At 42.1% G+C, this 21,690-nt stretch overlaps 1 protein-coding gene across 1 annotated transcript; it reads left to right on the top strand.

The window, feature by feature from the left end:
• Positions 1-6,071: 6,071 nt before the first annotated feature.
• Positions 6,072-21,234, top strand: fbxl4 (F-box and leucine-rich repeat protein 4). Its single transcript, XM_034528695.1, has 9 exons — positions 6,072-6,183; positions 7,295-7,930; positions 10,598-10,934; positions 12,984-13,228; positions 13,497-13,710; positions 15,334-15,405; positions 16,709-16,833; positions 17,035-17,222; positions 17,750-21,234. Exons 2-9 carry the CDS (start codon positions 7,434-7,436, stop codon positions 17,911-17,913), a joined length of 1,842 nt encoding a protein of 613 aa, XP_034384586.1. The 5' UTR covers positions 6,072-6,183; positions 7,295-7,433; the 3' UTR covers positions 17,914-21,234.
• The last annotated feature ends 456 nt before the right edge of the window (positions 21,235-21,690 follow it).

The raw sequence follows: 21,690 nt of genomic DNA, 5'->3' as shown, positions 1-21,690 counted from the left end.
TATCGTGCAAAGTGAAGAGTGAGTTAGGGACAGCTTCTGGTGATAAAGGCCTGATGATGCTTGTTTGTTCAAAGTCTCCAAATGCATGTACTCTATCAGATTGTGTGCATTTACTCTCTTTGTTCAGAGGATCCCCGGGGTGCATTAGAAGTCGCAGGGTCAGTGTCTCCTCTGTTTGCCTCTGAACTCACTAACACTGTATTTAATTAGGCCTCTAATCAGCCACTAAACACACAATAAAATGGGACAATCTGTATCTGTTTACCTCCATCTCAACTCTCTGACACACATATACACACACTTTGCATATTTGCATATTTGCATGTATAGTTGGTTAAAAAAAAAGAAAGAAAGAAAAAACAATCCTCTATCAGGGAGAAAGATCAAGGTCATGACTCCTCTTCACACCCGATTCCCTGAAACCAATTAAACTGTCGGTCGGTGAAGTTCAGTTGGAGGACGCCGACTGAAAACAAAAGCAGATGACGGCTTCTCGCCGCTCTCTCTGGCTGCGTTTTCTTGCGGCGGTAATTATATTTGCAGATTCTGTCATTAAGACCAAAAAGCCGGATAAGTTTTTCGCAATCAGTCAGATGAATTCGAAGCGTTCTGCTAAATGGCCATTGTCAGCATGTGGAAAAGGGAGTCAGATGTCAAAGATTCTGTTGGAGGTCAGACCGGAGACTCAAAACCATGAGGGGGTGTGATCTGCAGTCGAGTGGGCTTTATGGAATTAAAGTGTTAGGTGAGTAACAAATAAAGAACGACCGTATTACATCATGTCGCAGTTTTTTTTTTAGATCAAATCTATAATTTGAGACATGAACCAATCCTTAAGCATGTATTAAGTGTTTATACATATGTACAAATCATTTGTTTTCAAAACTCAAATTCTTTTGATTCAAGGGTCACATACTAACTAGATTAATCCAAGTACTTTTAGCCACATCTCATGACCTCCATTGTGGATTGAATTTGCTCGGCTGTCACGGCGAGTTAGAAATAGAAATAGATCAAAATGAATTAATCTAATTATTAAATGAAACAGATTGATTCTTACATGAATATTTCATATGATTACAACTGTGTTAAATTGTCAACTGATAACAGGTACAGATGCGTCACAGGAATATTGACAAATGACACACTAAATGCTTTGAAATGTCCAAATATTGTACATTGTTGTATGTTATGAACCGGAAATTATTATTGTTTATATACTTTAATAAAGGAGGAGCTGAACTATAGTGTTACAGGGCCTTTGGGCTTTTATAAGTCATCATGGTTTCATAAACAAAATATGACAATGAAACATTTGATGCTACCTTTATTTTCATTCTCTGAATTTTGCACCTGTCTCCTCTGCTGGCTGATTACCAGCAAAGCAAACCTTTACCTGAGCACAACTGCACTGCCATCGCCACCCCCTCTGTTGTCAATCAAACGCCACCCTCTCGGCCCCAGGTACTTCACACTATAACAGGTGTTTCACTGCTGACAGGACAAAATGCATAAAACATGCTGGACTCTCAGATATATTCAAATTAATGTGAATAATAAAATGTCCTGCCACCAGGAAGTCATATTTTTAATGGCACGAAACACAGACCTGTCTGAGGAAAACTATCCTGTACCATAATTCATGACGATCCGTTTATATATCCTCTACAAATCCTAAGTGTACGCAAAGTCCCACAGTGCATCAACTGGGACAATACATATCATACACTGCTACGTGCTGCTGCCTTTTTTCTTTTTTCCTGGGGGAAGCGCTTCGAAATAGGAGGTTAGCCACAGTGCAAGGCTGCCTATCTCTGCCTTCAATCTAAACCAAGATGGGCAGGCATGCCTGTATATGCCTGTGCATGCCTCAGAGCCTCGTGAGACGTTCCCCCATGTGGGCTGACCGTGCTGCAGCTGGGAGAAAAGCACCCATACACCGTTCTATACAACAAGCAATAACCGGCTCCTCAGCCTCTATGCAAAAAAAGAAAGAAAAAAGGAGAGCAGCAGACTCGTTATCTAACTGGCTTTTGACAGCTGGGGCATAGCAGAGGGACAGAACGCATGCGAGTGCGTGAATGTGTGTGTGTGTGTGTGTGTGTGTGTGTGTGTGTGTGTGTGTGTGTGTGTGTGCGTGTGTGTCACGGAATGAAAAAGAGAGAGTGTGAGCGTACCCATGTAGCTGTGCATGCGCTCAAACGTGTGTCCATCCTCATTTGCATTTGTGTGTGCTCGGCCGTGTGCATATATTTATGTGTGGCACAGTGGACCAGAACAGAGCTCTGACAGTAGCAGGACCGCTGCTCGCTGATGCCTGCCTGGAGGAGCTGACAGCGGCCCGGCCCGTCAATCACCGAGCATGCCCACTGGCCCTCTATTCACATCATCCTATCTTGTTAACTCTAAATCTGGCTGGGCACTGTTTATACACTCTGTGTGTGTGTGTGTGTGTGTGTGTGTGAGGGTGTGTGTGTGTGTGGGGGGGGAGAAACAAGTCCAAGCAGTTGTTTTTAAAGGCATTGATGCCAAAGTGTATCTGATAATTCAAGAAGTATTACAATCAAAGCACCTTGCAATTCACAGGCGAGCCTCCTATCAAAAAAGAGACCGATTTAGTCACGCTGGGTGTATTTTTATCTCTAAAGCGCCTCGCGGTGTCTATCACAGGCCAAGCATTGATGCCATTGGGAGAAAGAGACCAAGAGCTCTTGTAGTCAAAGGTAATTATCTCCTCCTGTCGCCCACTATGGATGCCTGCTAATGAGAGCTTGACTCGTGATTGGTTGCCTGCGGGGTCTGTGGGGAAGCTCGGCTCTTTTGGTTTGTGACAGTGGAGCCTCGGTGCACTGGACAAGTCATTCATCTATGCAAATGCCAGCCAAGACATGACCACCACCGTACACACACACATCCACGTCCTATTATGCTCTTAATTATCAGCTTGTGGTGTGTGTGTGTGTGAAAGAATCTGTGAATATGAGGTTGCGTGCATGAGTCTGTTTTCTGCATTTGTCTTGGAATACTTTCAGTAGAGGTTATAGTGGAAAGAAATAAAGGCACTACATGGCCTGAACATGAATACTCAAGTCAAAGTACAGAATCATTTCATATTTTAAGTATGATTGATTTTCGTATAAAGCCAGCAATATTGGTGTGAATATATACATTTTCAATATTAAGCTCAGCAGAGGTCTACACGCTGTTGTATGTTCGCTACTGCCCTTGGCCTGAAATGAAACCCAATTTAATCATGCTCTTATTTAGTTTTTTAATTCAGTAATCCAAAACAAGGTCAAAAAGCCTCTCATTGCTGGTATGGTTTGATACAAGCAAGCTACTTAATGTGTAATACTTTATGACTGTATGACATGTCGAATCGTATACTGTAATAAAATGACCACGCCAGATTTGTAACTATTAGAAACATTACATTTTCAACTTGGTATTAAAAAAAGTAATTTAATACATTTCCATCTACATTTTTCCAGCTCCTTATACAAAGGAATTAAATGGTTTTCTTTACATAACCTTGAAGTGTTTAACTTCTGGCACCCACTGATTTACATTTTTTTAAAGGAAATAAATTCAAGGAAATACTTTGCTACTAATGTAATTAGATATTCAGTTGTAGTCATAATAGTAATGCAATTACATTTGGTGAAACATTTGCTATTATTTTATTATTTTGTCTTTTTTTCATGGTAAAATTACTTTCTTATCGCAAAGGTAGCAGAGACCGCTGTACAAATACATTCTGGTAATTGAAAGCACAAAATGTTTATATGTTTTTTTTAATAAAAATACATTATTATTGAAACATAATTAATGAAGAAATGAATTCTTGTCCAGGTTTGTCTGCTTCTTGTAATCAATAAGGATATATTTAAAAACACAATCAAACCTAAAAACGTCTCACATTTACACGCATGCAGTGAAGATAGCTGCATATCAACTACGACAATGGCAGCAATCAGTCAAACAAAGCTTCGTGGCAGACCGGTTACAAAGACTTCAACATAGAACTAGTACAGTGAGACTTAAATATGTAAAATAAAAAAAATATTACCATAATTCACAAACCAGCACATTTACCTTTTTTCTTTGGCTGCAACAAGGACACATTTCAAGAGAACTTGTTAAACAAATACTACAAAGTTGTTCAATGCACTCCTTCTGCATTTTTTAAAGAAACACAATGAGTATTCTCCGGCTAATAATCCACAGCAGTAGGACTTTATGCCTCCAAACAACTGGCTGAGTTGAAGATGTATAATCTGTGGGCTTTTGTGTAATATGACAAAGGACAATACCTTTGCCATACAGTAGGATCCCAGGACAACAAAATACTTATCAGATCTCCAATAACTCACCACAAATCAGTTTAACCTTTGCATGACACAGCTGTGACTTGGACTCAATGTATTTATAGGCATTGGTGGGGTTCCCAGACATCAGGGCATCTCTTCCGTTGAGAGCAGAACCTCTGTCAGCTCCCATCTTCTGAGGGTTTTTTCTGGGGACATGATGATATATGTTTCCCTTTATGATCGCCCCTTTTGGTAGCCCTACCTATACATGCCGAGTTACCTCCTAGAATGACCTCCATGACCTGACAAATTCTGCATGCAGGGAGTTTGTCTTCCTCTACACTGGAGGGATTTTGGTATGTGACGTCTTATCTACTGTTGGTGGAGGGTTTGTTTGGGATGAGTGGAGGTGAGAGGCTGCAAAGAAGAGGCTTTTAGCACATGGACAACTTTCCTTTTGACCTCTAGCCCCCAAAGAATCAAGAATCATATCTTTCTATAATATTCATGTTTACATTGATTAAAGTGAATCCACTAGAAATGACATTACAGCATCCAATTTCAGATAATATTAGCATATTTTCTTTGTTTTCCAATACTTTACTAAACTAAATTGTGGCAGATAATGATGCTATTGGAACTTCTAAAACACGAGGACTTGCTTATTGTTCAACTGCATACTTAAAAAGATTAAACAATAATAATATAAAAAATAAACACATCTCTTTGGGCTTGTGTAACTTGCATTAGCCATTTAGAAATGTCTGATGCATGTAACATTTAGCATTTTTATCTAATGGCAAATATAACGGCTGCAGCTAAGTCTTTAAATTCACTGTAAGATTTACCAAACACAATCAAAATTAAAATGAAATGTAATTAATATCTATATATATCCCATTTGCATCCCTTTCCTTAAGTATCCTGGAGTGAGCAGGGTAACTCTAAAAACACATCCACTGAAAACAAAAACAAAAATTTTAAAATAAAATAAAATAATAATAATGGCGTGATTCAGTACGACAGCCACAGTATTTTCCATGGTTGTTCCAATTACAGTCAGAAACTATTTACCATGATATTTTTCATTCAGCAGGTATAGAGCCACCTTCACACTGTAAGTCAGCTAGGGTCCTTTCCTCAAATAAACCCCCATTAGGGCAGATTAACCACTCAAAGTGCAGTATTAAAAGATAACTCAATGTTTATGTGATTGTAATAAAATGTTTTATTTTTATTTTGGAGACTATGCTGTCAGCACGGTGACAATATATTTCAAGAGAAATCCAACAAAGCCCTTTTACAGTTATACCAAGTTGTGGTAATGTGGAATTTTGTTGTCCTCTTTCACAACCTTAATCTGACAAAGAATGTCATTCAGATGTTTGTTTGATAAGAATATCTGGAAAGCAGAACTCAAAATGCATTCATAGTTAGCGCACTACAAAATAGGCTAACTACTGTCCCCAGAATGCTTTGCATAACATTGCTTATCACGGAAGGGATGCGGCTTTTACGGTTCCCACGTAACTTCAAGTCCCCACCAATTTCAGACGTTTTTTTTATCCGTGAATTCAGTCACTCCTTTTAAATGAAATTATCAAAATGAACATGGACTTCCCTTTTGTTCAGTAAACATAACATCTCAAAAGCTCGATACCATATACATATGTAGGTATTCCCAGCATTACCTTCCAGATTATGGTTGGACACGGTTGGATATAATGTGAATTCAGTGAGTAACTGCATTGTCCGAGCGTTCGCGAAGGCATCACAAGGTGAACGGCAAGAATGTGGTTTGGCTGTGAAATGTCCTGTACAAGGGACGAAGAGGATTGATCACCATGAATGAATACATCGATCTACGTTCATTGTAAATTGAAATGATTTCCCATCCTCTTCGATTGCTCAATTTTTGCAGAGAAGATTTGCCTATGGAAGCTAACGGTTATGTGTTGACAGCTGAGCTTGTTTGTATTACGGTAGGGATAGCTAACGTTGGCTAGCTAGCTGACTAACACCAGCTTTTTAACAGTCACACATAACTAGCTAAACAAACCCCATAAGCGGAGGGGGGCAGCTCCACTCGCTAACGTTACGTTACTTCAGAAAAGCAACCGGTTCTTCAAGATAGTTCGTGTACGTGTAACGTCAATGTATCTACAATTGGAAACCTTATGCCAAGGTTTCATGACAAGTTAGCTAACGCTAGTTACGTATGGACAATTGGCAAAGTCCGTTAGCTAGCTAGTTAGCTGTCCTCGACACACCTAACTGTGCTGTTTCCCCCGTCTTACATTAACGTCAGGGCTGTTTTATATCAATGCACCCAAACGCATTTATGCTAAAGCTTTACCAGTATTTGTAAACATTACACAACTTTTGATTGAATTGCCTTCTGGTGTTGGCCCAGTATTGAAAATACCTGTCAATCCTTTTGGGACTGATACCAGTGGCCCCAGGCCTGTTTGGAATTGTACTTTTGTGACTGCGCCTTTGTTTACATCTGAATCACAGGTTGTCCCTTGAAAGGCAGCCTTAAGTTGTATAGCTGATTGATTTGAAGGAATTTGTGGGAATATCTGGTACGGTTAATGTGGGCAGTGCCACCTGCTACTACTGTACATTAATGCCAGCGAAGTGTTAGCTAAGTAAGACCTATGGCAGGATGCTACGGGCTTGTCAATAAGCCTTAAAAGCTTCAACTTCCATCAATAAGCTCTCCATGAGATTTTGTTTCCCTGTGAGTGCTCAAAGTAGGCAAGGATCTGTTGATTTACATTATCTTAGACATGGGTGGGTTTCTATATTTTGGAAAGCTTCCATTTAGGTTCAGCTACTAATCTAGGTGGCACATGTTCCTCCCCTTCAACCTGTTTTGTCAAATAGATAAGCATTCACAATGTTGTTGAGTTGTACTCTGTGGTGTCTCAGACCTGCTGTCTTGGTGTTCTCACTTGTGTTTGTCTCTGTCTAACCTACAGGTCATGCATGCAGCCGGGCCTCTAGTCTGCGCTTTGTACACTCCCAGCCATTGAGCCAGTGTCCTTCCAGTAGGTGGAGGCTCGTCCTCCCTCTAGCCTCTGTTTCTCCCCACTGCCCCCATCAGCCCCAGAGTTCCTTATGCTAACTCTCTTGAGCATGTTTTACTATATCTGTCTGCGGCGACGCTCCAGGAGTGGGACTCGAGGCGAGGCTCTTACCAGTCGTAGGGCCGTTGAGTCCGGCCAACGTGCAGTCTTACCGGTCAGTGTGGAGGTGGAGCAGTATGCCAAGGAGGTTCTTGACTTCAGCTCCCACTATGGCAGCGAGAATAGCATGTCCTACACCATGTGGAACCTGGCTGGGGTACCCAATGTCTACCCCAGCTCAGGGGACTTCACTCAGACGGCTGTATTCAGAGCTTATGGGACGTGGTGGGAACAATGTGCCAGTGCTCCGCCACCTTTCCGTCGCACCCCGAAAGGCTTCCACAGCCAGGATTATATTGAACTGGGTTTCGAGGAGCCTGTCTACCCAACAGCAGTGGATGTGCTTGAGACTTATTACCCTGGAACCATTGTTCAGATTCTGGCCTGCTCTCACAACCCCTTCTCCCAGAACCCACCAACTGATGTCAGGTAAAGACAACCATCAATCTAAGAAACCACCATCAGTCATTCTCCACAGTGCTCCAATAGAAGAGTTCAAGGTTAATTTATTGTCATTCTACAACAATATGTTTCCCAACGAAATGCAATCTGCAGTCCCTTTATGCTACACAAGAAAAGAAAAGCACAATACAATTGTTATTATTATTGTGGGGTACAGAGGATGACTAGAGGAGTCAAGGGGGCTTTCACACCTGTAGTTAATTAGGTCCGGACCAAGGGACAGAATGAAATATTGTTGCATTTTGGTTCTGATCCGGTTTCCTGTTTTCACACTGCCTTATTACAAGCAAACCAAGAGGAGTACACATGAGTTTAAGTGGACAGTTTTTATGATCGTCACCCTGCACATGTGTAAATCAATTTCCGGGGACTGACAAAGGTTAATATACTTATCTACTTATGCTCTTTGATGTCACAAAGAGCTCATAAAGAAATAACTACACATTATTAGTATTATTAAACTGCAAATTGAACACATGGTATGAATAATGACCAGCAGATAGACGGCGTGCGCCCAGATGACGAATGTTGGTGATTGCACAGACACGCATGAGGGGCCTTTTCCAGAATGATTCGGGGGGGTATTACTGTGGGATTGCTGTCACTCTTTTTTTATTAATTTTTTTATGGACTTAATAAACTGACAAAGTACAGAGTCGGATACAAGAACAGCTGTTCCAACAGCTTTTGAACTATTAATCAGGGAAATTACCCACGCTGACATGCATACGTGTTGATTCTCATAAATAGATTATATACAGATCAATTATCGCTTTGTGAACACACTTCACAATCAGCAACTGGATTTATTAGTATTTCAGCTTATGAAATCATGCTAAACTCAATCATCTGCTATCATAAAATCCAGTGTTTGTTTTGTTTGCTTTCACACCGCAAACAAACCGCACCAGAGTTCGCTTGGAAGCGAACGGGAGACCCACATTGTCAAGCGGTCTCGATTCTGTTTTCGGTCGGCACCGGGGTTTGATTGACAGTTTTCACACCAGCCCAAACGAACTGGACTATCCATCGAAAACGCTCCAGGGTTTAAACATGCCGTGAAACCGACTTTACGGCCCGAGGAAAGAAGCTGCTCTGTGGTCTGTTGTTGATCAATACTAAGAAAACCACGCAATACAAGAAGGTACGCACAGCTTTGAAGTAGAAGCTATAGTCTGCTAGTTTTAGGACTGAACCCTGGAGGCGTATCTGAATTATTATGCATTACTTGCATTGTTATGCTCTCACAAATTCATACCTGACATTTGTATTCTTTATGTGTGTTTGTACAACACGTAAGTGCTCTATAAATAAGGTGTATAGCTACTTTAAGACATTATTTCAAGTCCCACAGTGTCCTAGCAGAGCACTCAAGTTTCTGTTCTCGAACAACAAATCCAAACGGTGCAAATGTTAGCCTGATAATGCAGTTTTCAAACAAAGGAAAGCAAAAGCTAATATCTGGAAGGTGAACACGAATCAGTGTGTGTGATGCGAAAGAGGAGTTTGATTGATTGAATAGCTTCTGATGACCCTGTGAGGGGCCGCGGTTAAAAAGCACCGGGAACAGGCACAGAAGGTTACTTTTGTGGAACCAGCCTCATCAAATCAAGTTCAGAAGTTAGAGATGTTGACCGCTCAGCCTGGCAGAGCACGCCGTGTAACAAGCCTCTAGTTGCATATTCGCACGGAAATGACTCCAAGTCCCAATTTGGAGTTTGTAAAATTGTGCCACATGTTGGTATTCCACAGATGACTATCGATTTAAGTTGGTAATATATTGTACCTGTTTTTTGTGGCCACAGCTGTGTTTTCTAAGTAAAGAAAGATTAATATTCTAATGTTTGTTTTTTTAAAACCTGTATTAAAGGAATTGTCAGTAAAGTCATCTCTTTTTTTATTTTTTTTTTATTTTTTATCAAACAGCATGCAAAAGTGATTGTTGGACAGTCATACAATTATAGTTAACTCCAGTTTCTTGTGTTATTAAACAGAATGATTACCAAAAAAAGAGAAGAAAATCCTGTATTTTCAAAACATTGCTTGTTTGTCTAGCATTATGACAATCAGCTTAAGTGGCACTGAGTAGGAATACAAGGTCATTTATAGAAATTAATTTTCAAATATGATCGGTCTGGTGTGCTTTGACGGAGCCTCCTTAAGTGTACCCCACGAGTATGGATTTGTAACCAGTGTCAATACAAACATAACGGGACTTTACAAGTTGACAAAAATGTTAAAATCTGTTGATCTATTAGTGTCAATAATCACAATATCATACCATAACCATAGTATAACATGTATCTTCTGTAAGTAAGTAGTCTGGAAAACAGGAGGGGGCTAAAATAATTCATCACTTCCCATCAGTGACGCACGCGAATGCAAGGCTTTCTTTATTTTACAGTGGCCATTTCAGAATGACTAAATCAGCAGGTGAAGATGTGAGACTAAAGTCAGGGAATGCCCTCCTGTTGTATTATGATTATGGTCAGATGTTATTAGCCATTTAAAGCATTCTAGTGCCACTGTTGAGGTAAATAGATGCCTGCGAGTACAACCACCAACAGTGCTATAGGCCAGATTTCAGGTGCCTTCTGGTTGCGGCTTTACACTACAACTCTTTCTTCTGTCCAGATGGGAGGTGCTGTGGTCAGGGGAGCCCACCAAGGTGATGACACCACAGGCACGTCAGTTTTCCCCGAACATCAAGCACATCAGCTTCCCCACCAACCTGCTGCGTCTGGAGGTCAACAGCTCCCTGCTGGACTACTACACCGAGCTGGACGCTGTGATCCTGCGTGGGGTAAAAGAGAGGCCGATGCTGGCCCTCTATAAGATGCCTATCATCGACATAAATGACCTGAGTGACAGCGAGGAGGAGCTGTCTGATGTGGGAGGTCCATTCAGACAAGGAGGAGACCGCAAGCAGCAGAGGACAGGCAATGGGTTCTTTGACAAACTGCCCTATGAGGTGATTACAGACCTTAATGATGTGTACAATGAATCACTCGGGCCTGAGGGAAAAAGTAGGTGCACACAATTTTTGACCAATAATGGCTAATACTTTTTATGTATTTTGAATATGGAGGTCGCATCATACTACTGGCACCCACATTTGTACTAGTGGATGTCGTTGGAGGCAACCTGAAAAAACTCTGTTTACATTCAGCGTTACGCATCAAAACTGGCCAATCGGTTACATGGAACCCAAACCGCGAACATTAAAGGACGTTACATTGACGTGCATGCCGTGTTTCCCACTGGAATCGGTACACGCGAGTAGTGGCCGAAGGTAAAATATATAATCCTATCATGATGTGTCCCAATGTCAGCTTGTAAAATTTAGTTTTTGGTGAGAAACTTGAATGAAAACAGCTGTTTGAAGGAGATGTTTTCACAGCAATATAAAATAGATTAGAGGGAATTATCGCCTGTTTGACTTATTAGCGTTAGCTCTAAGCAGATTATAATATATAATTAAAACTACTATTGCCCAGATTGTTTTTAAGTATTTAAATGCAAATACAATGTATTTCCTAATCATTTTTAATTGCATGTTTTCAGCAAACAACCACTACAAATGACAATAGAAAAGTAAAAAGATACCATTTAGAATGTTGACAATTTACACCGATGCTTTAAATTGAGGGACAGTTCTGGGATGGTGGTAAAACAAAGAGTTGTCTTGGATTTATAGTTCTTAGAAAGAAAATGTGTTACCGGAAGGTCGGACTTTTCTAAAATTGGAAATCAGAATTGCAAAAGTGTACGCTGTAAACATGGTTTCCATCCATGTTTACAAGTTTGCGGTCTTCCTCTTCAATGCCTTTGTTGGTGCATTTCAGTGTTTCTTGGCACTTTACTGCCACCTGTAGATCAGCGGAATAGTGTCAAAAACCATTGAGACCGACTCATAAAAACACTGCTCCTCAGTGCTACTGGAGGTCAAACTATAACTCCACAGGATGCTGTTAAGCCAGTTAATATCAAGTGTCTGGTTGCTTTTTACATTAAACTATGAAAAGGAGCAACTTGAATTTAATCGCTGAATGTTATTGGTAGGAACATTACATATTTACAAACTGTATGCTAATTACAAGGCAGACAAATAGGCCTTAATAAAAAAATTCTCATTGCCAACAGCAAAAAAAAAAGACCGACTTGCTTCGACGTCAACGTGTCTGCGTGACAATAACAATAAAGGGTAACGTCAGTGTTTTTCAACCTGGACCCTATTCTCCCCATGTTTTTGTGTCTACGTGACTAATCGGGCCAACCTTTTTTTTTTTTTTGGATATAGCTGATGCTGATGATGATCACAACTTACAAGAGTGTGTATGTACATTGTATTAACCGGTATTGCACACAGAACACATGAACATTGTGGCTTGGAAACCTCTTTTTGACACGTGATCTCCTATGCAGTCACGGACACGGAGTAATTTTCATGCCACACAGACGTATCGTGTTGTCTGAGGCGAGCTTCAAAAACACCGGCAGTGTGCTTGATATTCCTTCTCTTATCTCTTCCCCAAACCGCTGCCATTAACGGCAGTCCTCACAACCCGCCGCGTGCTTGTTTCAGAAACACAATATGCCCATTATCTGTCAGCTGATACCCGCTTGAACAGCGTGTATTGTTAATTCACTGCAACAAACACGTACACGAGCACAGTCATCCTCTCTCTCTTTGAGAGGCACATGAACACGGTGCAAAAACAAGCCGGCTCACCTCCTCACTGATCCTGCTATCAGTGCTTTGTGTCCCAGATAAACACTATTTTGATCTGTATGACAGAGGGCACGCTATTAACATTCTCCAGACGACACTGCTGTTCTCTACTGTGTTCTACTCTTTAGTGTCTGTATTTTACTTTGCTTTCTGCTATGTTTTCCTACCAGAACTAACACGTATATTTTGTCTCTCCTTTTTTCTTTTGTTGCCTTGCCTTCCCCCCCCCTCCCCCGTTATCTTCCTTTCTCCTCTCTTGCCCCCTTTCTCCCCATCTTCCATCCTCAGCTCATTCAGCTGATACTGAGCCACCTGACCCTGCCAGACCTCTGCCGTCTGGCCCAGAGCTGTAAGCTGCTGCACCAGCACTGCTGCGACCCGCTACAGTACACCCAGCTGAGTCTGCAGCCCTACTGGGGCCGGCTGAGTGACGCCTCCCTGGGACACCTGCAGAGCCGCTGCACCCTCCTCCAGAGGCTCAACCTGTCCTGGACTGGCAACCGCGGAGCACTCACCCTGACCGGCTTCAGCAGGTCAGGCTGTCAGCGGGCTAGAAAACAGGGAGACAACCTTGGAAAACTAGCAAATAGTCACAGGCGTTTGTTTTGAGGGAGGGACATGCTGAGACGAAGAAATAGATTGAAACTTTTTTCTTTCATTCATGGCAAAAAGAAAAGAGGACGTGGGCCTTATCGTCTGAAATGGGGCCAGCTGGACTAGTCTGTTGCTGATGTGTGAGGCATTTGCTCCTCTCTACATCCTTTAATGCCTTTTTTCCTCTCCATCTATTCTGCCCCTCAGCTTCATGAAGGCATGCGGCCTCAGCCTCGGCTGCCTGGAGCTGTCATGCTGCCACTTCCTGAATGAGGCCTGTCTGGAGGTCGTCTCTCAGACTTGTCCTGGGCTGCAGGAGCTCAACCTGTCCTCCTGCGACCGCCTCCACCCGCAGGCCTTCGCACACATCTCGAAACTAACGCGCCTCCGCAGGCTGGTGCTCTATCGGACCAAGATAGAGGTAGGCACGGTCAACAGTGTTGCCGGGGAAACCCCAATCAAAATGACATTTTCACCTGCGCACTTACATCCGTCCTGTCCAAATTGTCACACCATGTTTTTGTATCCCAAACGGCTGCAGTTGTAATGTCAGTAATGTGCATGGTTACTTTTTAGACAAGGCTACATTTAAAGCAAACAAAACAAAGCAAACTTCAGTCAGCATTTAGAAAAAGTTGATTTAGCTTTTTCGTTATATACTGTGGCAATTAATGGAGATAGAGTACACTTCCTAGGTACTGCATCTCCATCCACAACTATGATGAAAGTTGGTGAAGAGCACAAGAAGCAAAAATAATCAGAAGCCAGTAATAAAAGATTAGATGCTAGGCTACTGAGCATACAGACGGATAAATGACATCTGTATGTTGAATATCTGTTCGGAACGAAACAATACAACCAACAGTCTAGTTTCCAACCCTTTTTTCAGCTTTTGAGCCTTCACAGTCAAGTCATGTGTGCACACAGCCTCTTGTCACAGGTTGGATAACAGTCGGTCTTTGAGCTGTGAGCAGTTCACCCAAAAAGGGTTTGTGGAGATTTTATCAAAGAAAAAAACTGTTTTTGGTTCTACGTTCCTAACGAGTGAATCATCTCAAACCCTTCGGACTTATTTCTTGACCACGCGGATGGTCTCAACACACAGGTTGGGAGGAAGTTGCAGTTTGTTCCCTGCATGTTGAATAGCTTTAGTAACAAGAACAATAAATGTGTGGTCCAACTTCAAATTCGTGGGTGTAGCGCATTCTGTTTCGTTTGTCTTTTGAGATGAACCGTGTCAACTCTGATCCGAGGCCGTCTTAAAGACACGTACTTGCATGCATGTGTTCAGGTTCAGGCCTGTGAAAACAGCTGTGTTGTGTTTTGGTGTAACGCCGGCGCGTTCGTCATGTTTCAGAGCGCTGTTGTGGGCAGGAGGCAGTGTAGAGTTTCTGCGGTGGAGCCAGGCAGCGTGCTGCAGGTTGTTCATACCCGGGCAGACAGAGCAAGCTATGTGTGTCTGTTTGAGTCCCTGACATCTCAGCTGTCATTACCCTGTCACTGCTCTAATTAAATGGCTAGCTCACCAGAGAGAGGCGTTTATAAAGATGCCAGACACACACACACACACACACGCACACAAAAGGCGTTCACTTCCTCCTGCCACTGAGGTGCGTGTGTTGGCAGCTGCAGTCTTGGGCTCTCGTGCCTCTCTCCAACCTCGAGAGGTCTTGACTTTGTGAGGAGACGTAAAAACTAGCGATTGCGCCGCATGAAATTCCCTTAAACTCGATGAGCGTTTGCCGAGTGGCTCAGGCAGCAGACGGGAGCAACTCAGGACGACATGACTGGATATGTTACCGTCGTTTGAAAACACATTGTTTATAATTTGAACGTATACATTTTAGATCCACACTACACGTTTTTGTTGGTGAGCTGTTAAATATCATCATTTGTTTAAATAAAGTCTTTTCTGTGTTGTTTCTTGACTTGTGAAGCCCTGATTGCAGCGTACCGAACGGGGATGGATAAAACAAACATGTGTAAACGAGAAAGTAAATGACAACACTGCATCTTTCTTGTCTTTCCTCGTTGTCCTCTGCAGCAAACGGCTATTCTGAGCATCCTGACTTTCTGCATAGAGCTGAGACACCTCAACCTTGGGAGCTGTGTGAGGGTGAGGACACACACACACACACACACAGAAAATAAAGCAAAGTCTGTTTACTACAAAACCATCCAACAGATGGCAGAAACGGCAGTAGTGTAGCTTAAGAAAAAGACTGGAGTCGGGGGAAACAGCTCGCCTGGCTGCGCCCAAAGGGGACAAAATCTGCCTTTTAGCAACTCTAAAGCTCACTAAGTAACACTTTAACCTTTGTTTGTTTGGGTGTCATTTTGAGTTTATGGGGTGCTGGTAGGTGGACGTTGTTGGACAGAGCCAGGCTAGCCTCATAGGCTGGTTGGCTGTGTCTTATGTTTAAGAGATGGATATGAGCGCGTATTGATCGTCTCATCTAACTGCCAGAAAGCAAATGCATGATTTCCCCAAAAATGTCAAACTGTTCTTTTTAATGGTTGTTATTCTCAAATATGTTGACATTATAGCGCCATTTTAAAAAAAAATATTCATTCATTTGAATAAACTAGACATTATAGTAAATGTTCAGTTTATCATGGCGATAAAAATATATATTCAGTGCCTCTGAATATAGCTTTTTCTAATACATAAATCAAAAAGAAGGGAAAATTCACCCTCAAAATATATTTTTCCTCATTTACAGACTGTCTAATTTGCTAACTCACGCGGTCTCTGACGGACCGAGTGACTCGGTAACTCGCCCGCTCACTTTGTCACGAGCCCAGTTTCTACCACGCTGGTGGATACTTGATGCAGATTTAATATATAGCATGTGAGAAAAGCTGAAAGCAAATTCAAAATGTCAGTACAGTTTCTTCTTTTGCTCTTTCTTAAGGTATAAGTGTCATAATGTGGACCTAGAAAAGTGCACTTAATGCAGCAGCCAAGATGTACGCAGCAGTATGTGTGTACTGGTTATCCCCGGACTGCGGGCGCAGAGTGGCAGACGGGAGGGTCGGAGGACTGCGTTCCGTTACGTCTTGTGGGATCTGGCTGATGCCGGTGACTTGTGTGACTGACTCGCATGCACGGCGTACGGCTACAAGTTTAATCTTTTGGTTGAGCATTTTGTGCATTAATCTGCATTCTGTGTGTCTGCATGCACCGGACTCTGACCCCCGTACTATGGCCGTTTGGTATGAATACACCAACCACTACGGCCATAATTTTTACAAATATTGTGCTCTAAATCAACTGCAACTTTGAGGCGGCTTCTGCAGAGTTGAATACATTTTAAAGCTGATGTGAACCCCCTAAAGGCCCTCCATTAAACATTAAACTGTTGCCCTGCACATGTTGCATACGATGGAGAGGCCGTGACTGCCTGTCTCTACTGCAGATTGAGGACTACGATGTTGTGGCCAGTATGCTGGCTGCTCGCTGTCGCTCACTCTGCTCGCTGGACCTGTGGCGCTGCCGAAACCTGACTGATCGGGGCCTGGCCGAGCTCGTCTCTGGCTGCAGGTAGGCAATACCGACGTAGCCTTTTAATGCGACTTACGCATGCGTAAGTAAACACGTCCATCTGGCTGCTGTCGACCACGGGGGCAAAGCAGAGCGTATCTGTTTTCAGTGAATTTCTATATTTTGTGGACCGAGTCACCCCAGTACTCTCCCCCCCCCCCCCCCCTCCCGCCCCGCCCCGCATGGTCTGTGGTTCCTCAGGATGCTGCAAGAGTTGGACCTGGGCTGGTGTCCCACGCTGCAGAGCAGCACCGGATGTTTCCAGCAGCTCGCCCGCAGCCTGCCACGCTTGCGCAAACTCTTCCTAACCGCCAACCGCACTGTCTGCGACTCAGACGTAGAGGAGCTGGCGGCCGGCTGCCCCTCACTGCAACACCTCGACATCCTGGGTAAGCCCTTACCTCACATGTGTGGATATCTCTTTATGAACCGAGATGACGGTCATCATCAATTTATTCAACTTAAGCTGTTAATGTGATATTTATTTTTCCTGCGTACGAAATGGTTATTAGTGAGAGCGACAAGGAGTGCCGAGTGTGTCCAGCGTATATATGTCTTGGAATGAAGAAAAGAGACAATATAATAATAATAATAATAAACAATATGCAGATTACATTTTAATGTTGATTTCCCTATAGAGGGAAAAATAAATCACAATAAAAGATACAGGACTAAAAACAATCCTGATTATTGTTATTGTTATTATTATAGTTGACTGTTGTTTCTTACTGTTTTATATTAAGTTTAGGAAAAGCACTTTGTAATCAATGACAGCGTCATAGACTTTTTGTTACAGCACAAGTACCTCAGCCGTGTATTTTTATTAAAATGTAATCAGCGATTGTAGTCAGTTTGGAGGTTCTCCAACAAAAACTATGCCATTTAACATAATTGTGTCGCCTCGTCCGATGTTCAGGTACGCGGCTGGTGAGTGCTGCCTCGCTGAAGAAACTCCTCCAGTCCTGTCCACGACTTCTCCTCCTGGACGTCTCCTTCTGTTCGCAGATAGACATGCGAGTTGTCCAGGAGCTCTCCAGCCTCTTCCCCAATGTGGCCATCAAGAAGAGCTTCACCCAGTGACCCCCCCCCCCCCCCCCCCCCCCCTCCCCCCAGCGCTGTCTCCTTTCCCACCGTCCAGATGAAGTAAGAGGAGGGAAGCGCTCGCCCCGCAGACAGCGCCTCAAAGTGAATAAGAGTCAGGTCAGACGTCTTCAGAGATAGCTGGCCTGCCTCTGACAAGATCTTCCTTTAGCGGTCCGACAGACAGTTGAAACGGGTGAGGAGGTTATTTGGATTAACCGGCTGAGCACAAACAATTGGAGACTTCCAGTCACAGTATCATAGAACGTGAAACTTTTTTTTTTAAATTTTATTTTGTTGGACACTTGAAATCATGGTTGTTGCACTAAATCTGTTACCACTTATGTATTGCCAAGAAACACTAGGCTAGGGAATACGCCACTGGATGCAAAACACAAAACGATGTGTGAGCAATCATCCCTTGGACAGCTTATTAGGACAACAAAAAGGGACACAAAAAGGTGTGAGACACGCCTTTATTGGAAAAGGTAGGAGGAGTCATATATTTATGTTAGCTGGTTTTGTAATCAAACATCAGGCCCCTTGGCAGAATGTGCAGAAATCATGCTGGCGGTTTTAATGCACGGGGGGGATGGGGGGGGGGGGGGGGGGTCATTCTGAAGGCATCTGCCAATAACAAGCCAGTTTTGATTTGACGACCATAAATCATATTTGAGGCTGTTGAAAACAAAGGAGTGAACGCAGACTGATATTACGCGGCGTACGGTGCGGACCGCGGGTCCACTCGAAGCGTATTTGTTGCTGCAAACTGACTGTAGGATCATACATGTGTAAAAGAAATACACCGTCAACTGTTCTTGCGCCCGAGATTTCCCCCGATAACAAGTTTTCACCAGAGACATATGTGAGAACTTGTGAAAAGCATTTGTTTAAACTTACACATCTGCTATAAATATGTAAAAACACCCAAGGCATAGAATGGGCACAAGACTGGCTGAGACGTGACCGTCGGAAACCCAAAGAGAGAAACAATAATCAATGATATAAAAGCGAGAAAAGAAGCAAAAGGACGGAAACTATTTTCTAAATTATCCAAAGTGTGCACATAACTGCCGATTTGACTAATCATTTCAGGTCTAATTGTTAATGTCAACCAGACAGCATATATAATAAAAATATAATAATAATAATAACGATAATAAAATCTTCTGATAGCATAATATAAGGAAGTTTCCAACCGCGATATACAGTATGTGTTCTATACAATTGATGAATTAATTAAAAACGTAACTTTTAGATTTGAGTTGGATTACATCTGAAGAGGAAGTCACCAGGTTTAAAGTTTAAATCTGCCCTTTGAATCGAACAGGGTGTTCACAGGACGCGGCCTCCTGTCCAAATAAGTCCAAATAAGTCAAAATAATGGGATTGAGGGCGCTGTTGTGGCATTCTGTGTAAAAAGAAGGAAAAAAAGGCTCTTTGTTGTTTCGTTGGTTACGAAAGGGACTTTTTCAACAGTTAACTCTGGCCGAGTAAGGACAAATACAAGGTTCAGGTTCGCTTGGCCAATTAGATCAATCGGATTGATCACTTTTTTTTTTTTTTGCTTAGCATCGTTCATACCCATCATTCTTATGGTTTCGTTATTTTAACGGGATAATGAGTGAGTTTGGGCTCCAAAGATGAACGACAAAGCTTGAAAGTAGCCAGTTTCATGCCGCTTTCCTGACGTTGCATGCGCTTCCTGTCGTCTTTCACACCACCTCATGTACTTACTTACCAAAATGAAGCTTCACCGACGTGAAGGAGCACTGTGGATTCAGTTGGGGATAGTATGTATAAGCACTCCATGTGACCTCAGTATTTGTCCTGAAACTCAGGGGTTTTAAATATTTCATCCGGTTTTAGTTTTGTACATGTGTTTTGCTCCCGAAAACCAGCACAAGCATCTTTACAGTCCGTACCGCCAGGCTGCGTGAGCTTTGAGGTCGTCAGTGTTGCTCTTAAACGACGAACACAGATGTAACTGAGACAAACGTTATAGCTTATCGGCTGTGGAATGTTGCTGTAATTGTATGATTGTGAACAAAATGTATTGCTGTCCCTGATTATTTCATATTTTTTTTGTAATATATGAAGCCACAATAACCACGCGGCAGAAGTGCTTAAAAAGCTTCTTTTTTTTTTTTTTTTTTTCTTTAAATCTTCTTTGAAGCACATGCTCCTAATCAATATCTGTGCCTTATACTCCTGTTTGAATGTGGTGTAAGTTTTAGTGAATTGATTTGCTTTTAACGCCTTCAACCAAAGTAGTACGTAGACACCTGGTCTCTAATCCCACAACTATATTTTACCAGTTTAAATGCCATATACTGTATATCAGCCATGGTCATTAATATGCAAAAAAACAAACATTATTTATACTTCCCTGTGTGATAGAAATGTTATTTAATCATTATTACATTATCCTTATATATATTTAACAGTACTACACATTTGGGGAAATCCTTTTTACCCAAATGAGAGGAATATTGTCCATTTCACCTGATCGCTGACCACAAAGACTGGAAGTGCGTCTTCAGCCGAGCTCGGCACAAAGAATGGAAATGTAGTTTGTTGAACACGTGCAAAGAATATATATAAAAAAAGCAGCAATTTGTTAGACATAGTTATAGCTTGGGAGCTTTTATTTCATCTAGCATTGCAGAAGCTAAGTTGTTGTTGGGATTTGACTTCATACATTTCATGAAGTATGTTTTTCAAATGATGATTATGATTTTTTTTAGAGTTAATGTCTGCTTTTTGACAAAAATGCTAGCAGTCTCATGCTTCCAGTCTTTGTGCAAACCGAGGCGATGAACGAATATTGTGCTGGGTACCAAATATATATATATATATATATATATATATATATACCATCTAATCAGATTATTATGGGTTTGATTGGAAACCCTCAAATGCTGGACTGGCCCATTTAAAATTGTATTTATGTTGAAATTAATATATATTTTCAGTTTCAGTCCGAGTTATGACTTAAACAGCAATACCAGCCCCCCTTTTGTTGTTGTTGCAGATTTGATTTTGAACGGATGGTCACTGCATTTTGGTTCGGCACCTCCACGATATTTATCTTGCTTTTTAGCGCCCTACCTTGAGCAAGTGGGACGGTCTCTGCTTTTCTGTTATGAATATGCATTCTCTCCTCTCCGCTCTGGATGTGCGATTCAACCTTTGTGCCATTGGTAGGACATGCAAATGTGCTCCCCGTGCTGCAGGATGAAAACGCCAGACGGTGCCTCTGTCATGATGAAACTGGGTGCTTCACTTTCACTAGATTTTAAATAAACTGAATGCTGATGACTCTCGTGTCTCTTTTTTTAAATTTTGTTTTCATGTTCACAGGCCCTCTGATCCTGTGAGGATACGGACATAATGGAGAAATGTTAGCGTTTAACAAAGTGCGCGACATCGGTTGGAATTAAGCCGCTAATATTCCGTTACTCTTCGGTGAAACAGTACGCCGTCACTGACCAAAAAAGAAAGAAAAGAAGATCGTGTTATTACTGTATCGCGCCGAGCCTTTTATAAGTAGAGTCATGTCACTGCGATTGGGAGGAAAGTAGACTTGTACGTCTGCTGAATCCACAACAGCTCGCGCAGGCAGCCATTAGTCAGGATGACTGACTGGATGGTAGTAGCGGAATGATCCTTTCTGCCATTTTACAGTCTATTAATACCACAGAGAAGTGACATTAGCTTGTCGTCTTAACGGCCTTTTAATGAATTGTTTATGCCTAGTTTAATGATGTATATTGT

This window comes from Cyclopterus lumpus, chromosome 25 (assembly GCF_009769545.1).
Source record: "Cyclopterus lumpus isolate fCycLum1 chromosome 25, fCycLum1.pri, whole genome shotgun sequence".
Lineage (NCBI taxonomy): Eukaryota > Metazoa > Chordata > Actinopteri > Perciformes > Cyclopteridae > Cyclopterus > Cyclopterus lumpus.
The sequence above is the reverse complement of the archived record's forward strand: the minus strand, read 5'-3'. Positions and strand labels throughout refer to the sequence as shown.

What these genes read in the sequence shown, in the direction of transcription:
- fbxl4 (XM_034528695.1), top strand. Translation starts at nt 7,434, where the DNA reads ATGCTAACTCTCTTGAGCATGTTTTACTATATCTGTCTGCGGCGACGC. An exon ending in ACCCTGACCGGCTTCAGCAG is followed by an intron (nt 13,229 to 13,496) that starts GTCAGGCTGTCA and finishes TCTGCCCCTCAG; the next exon opens with CTTCATGAAGGCATGCGGCC. An exon ending in GCAACACCTCGACATCCTGG is followed by an intron (nt 17,223 to 17,749) that starts GTAAGCCCTTAC and finishes TCCGATGTTCAG; the next exon opens with GTACGCGGCTGGTGAGTGCT.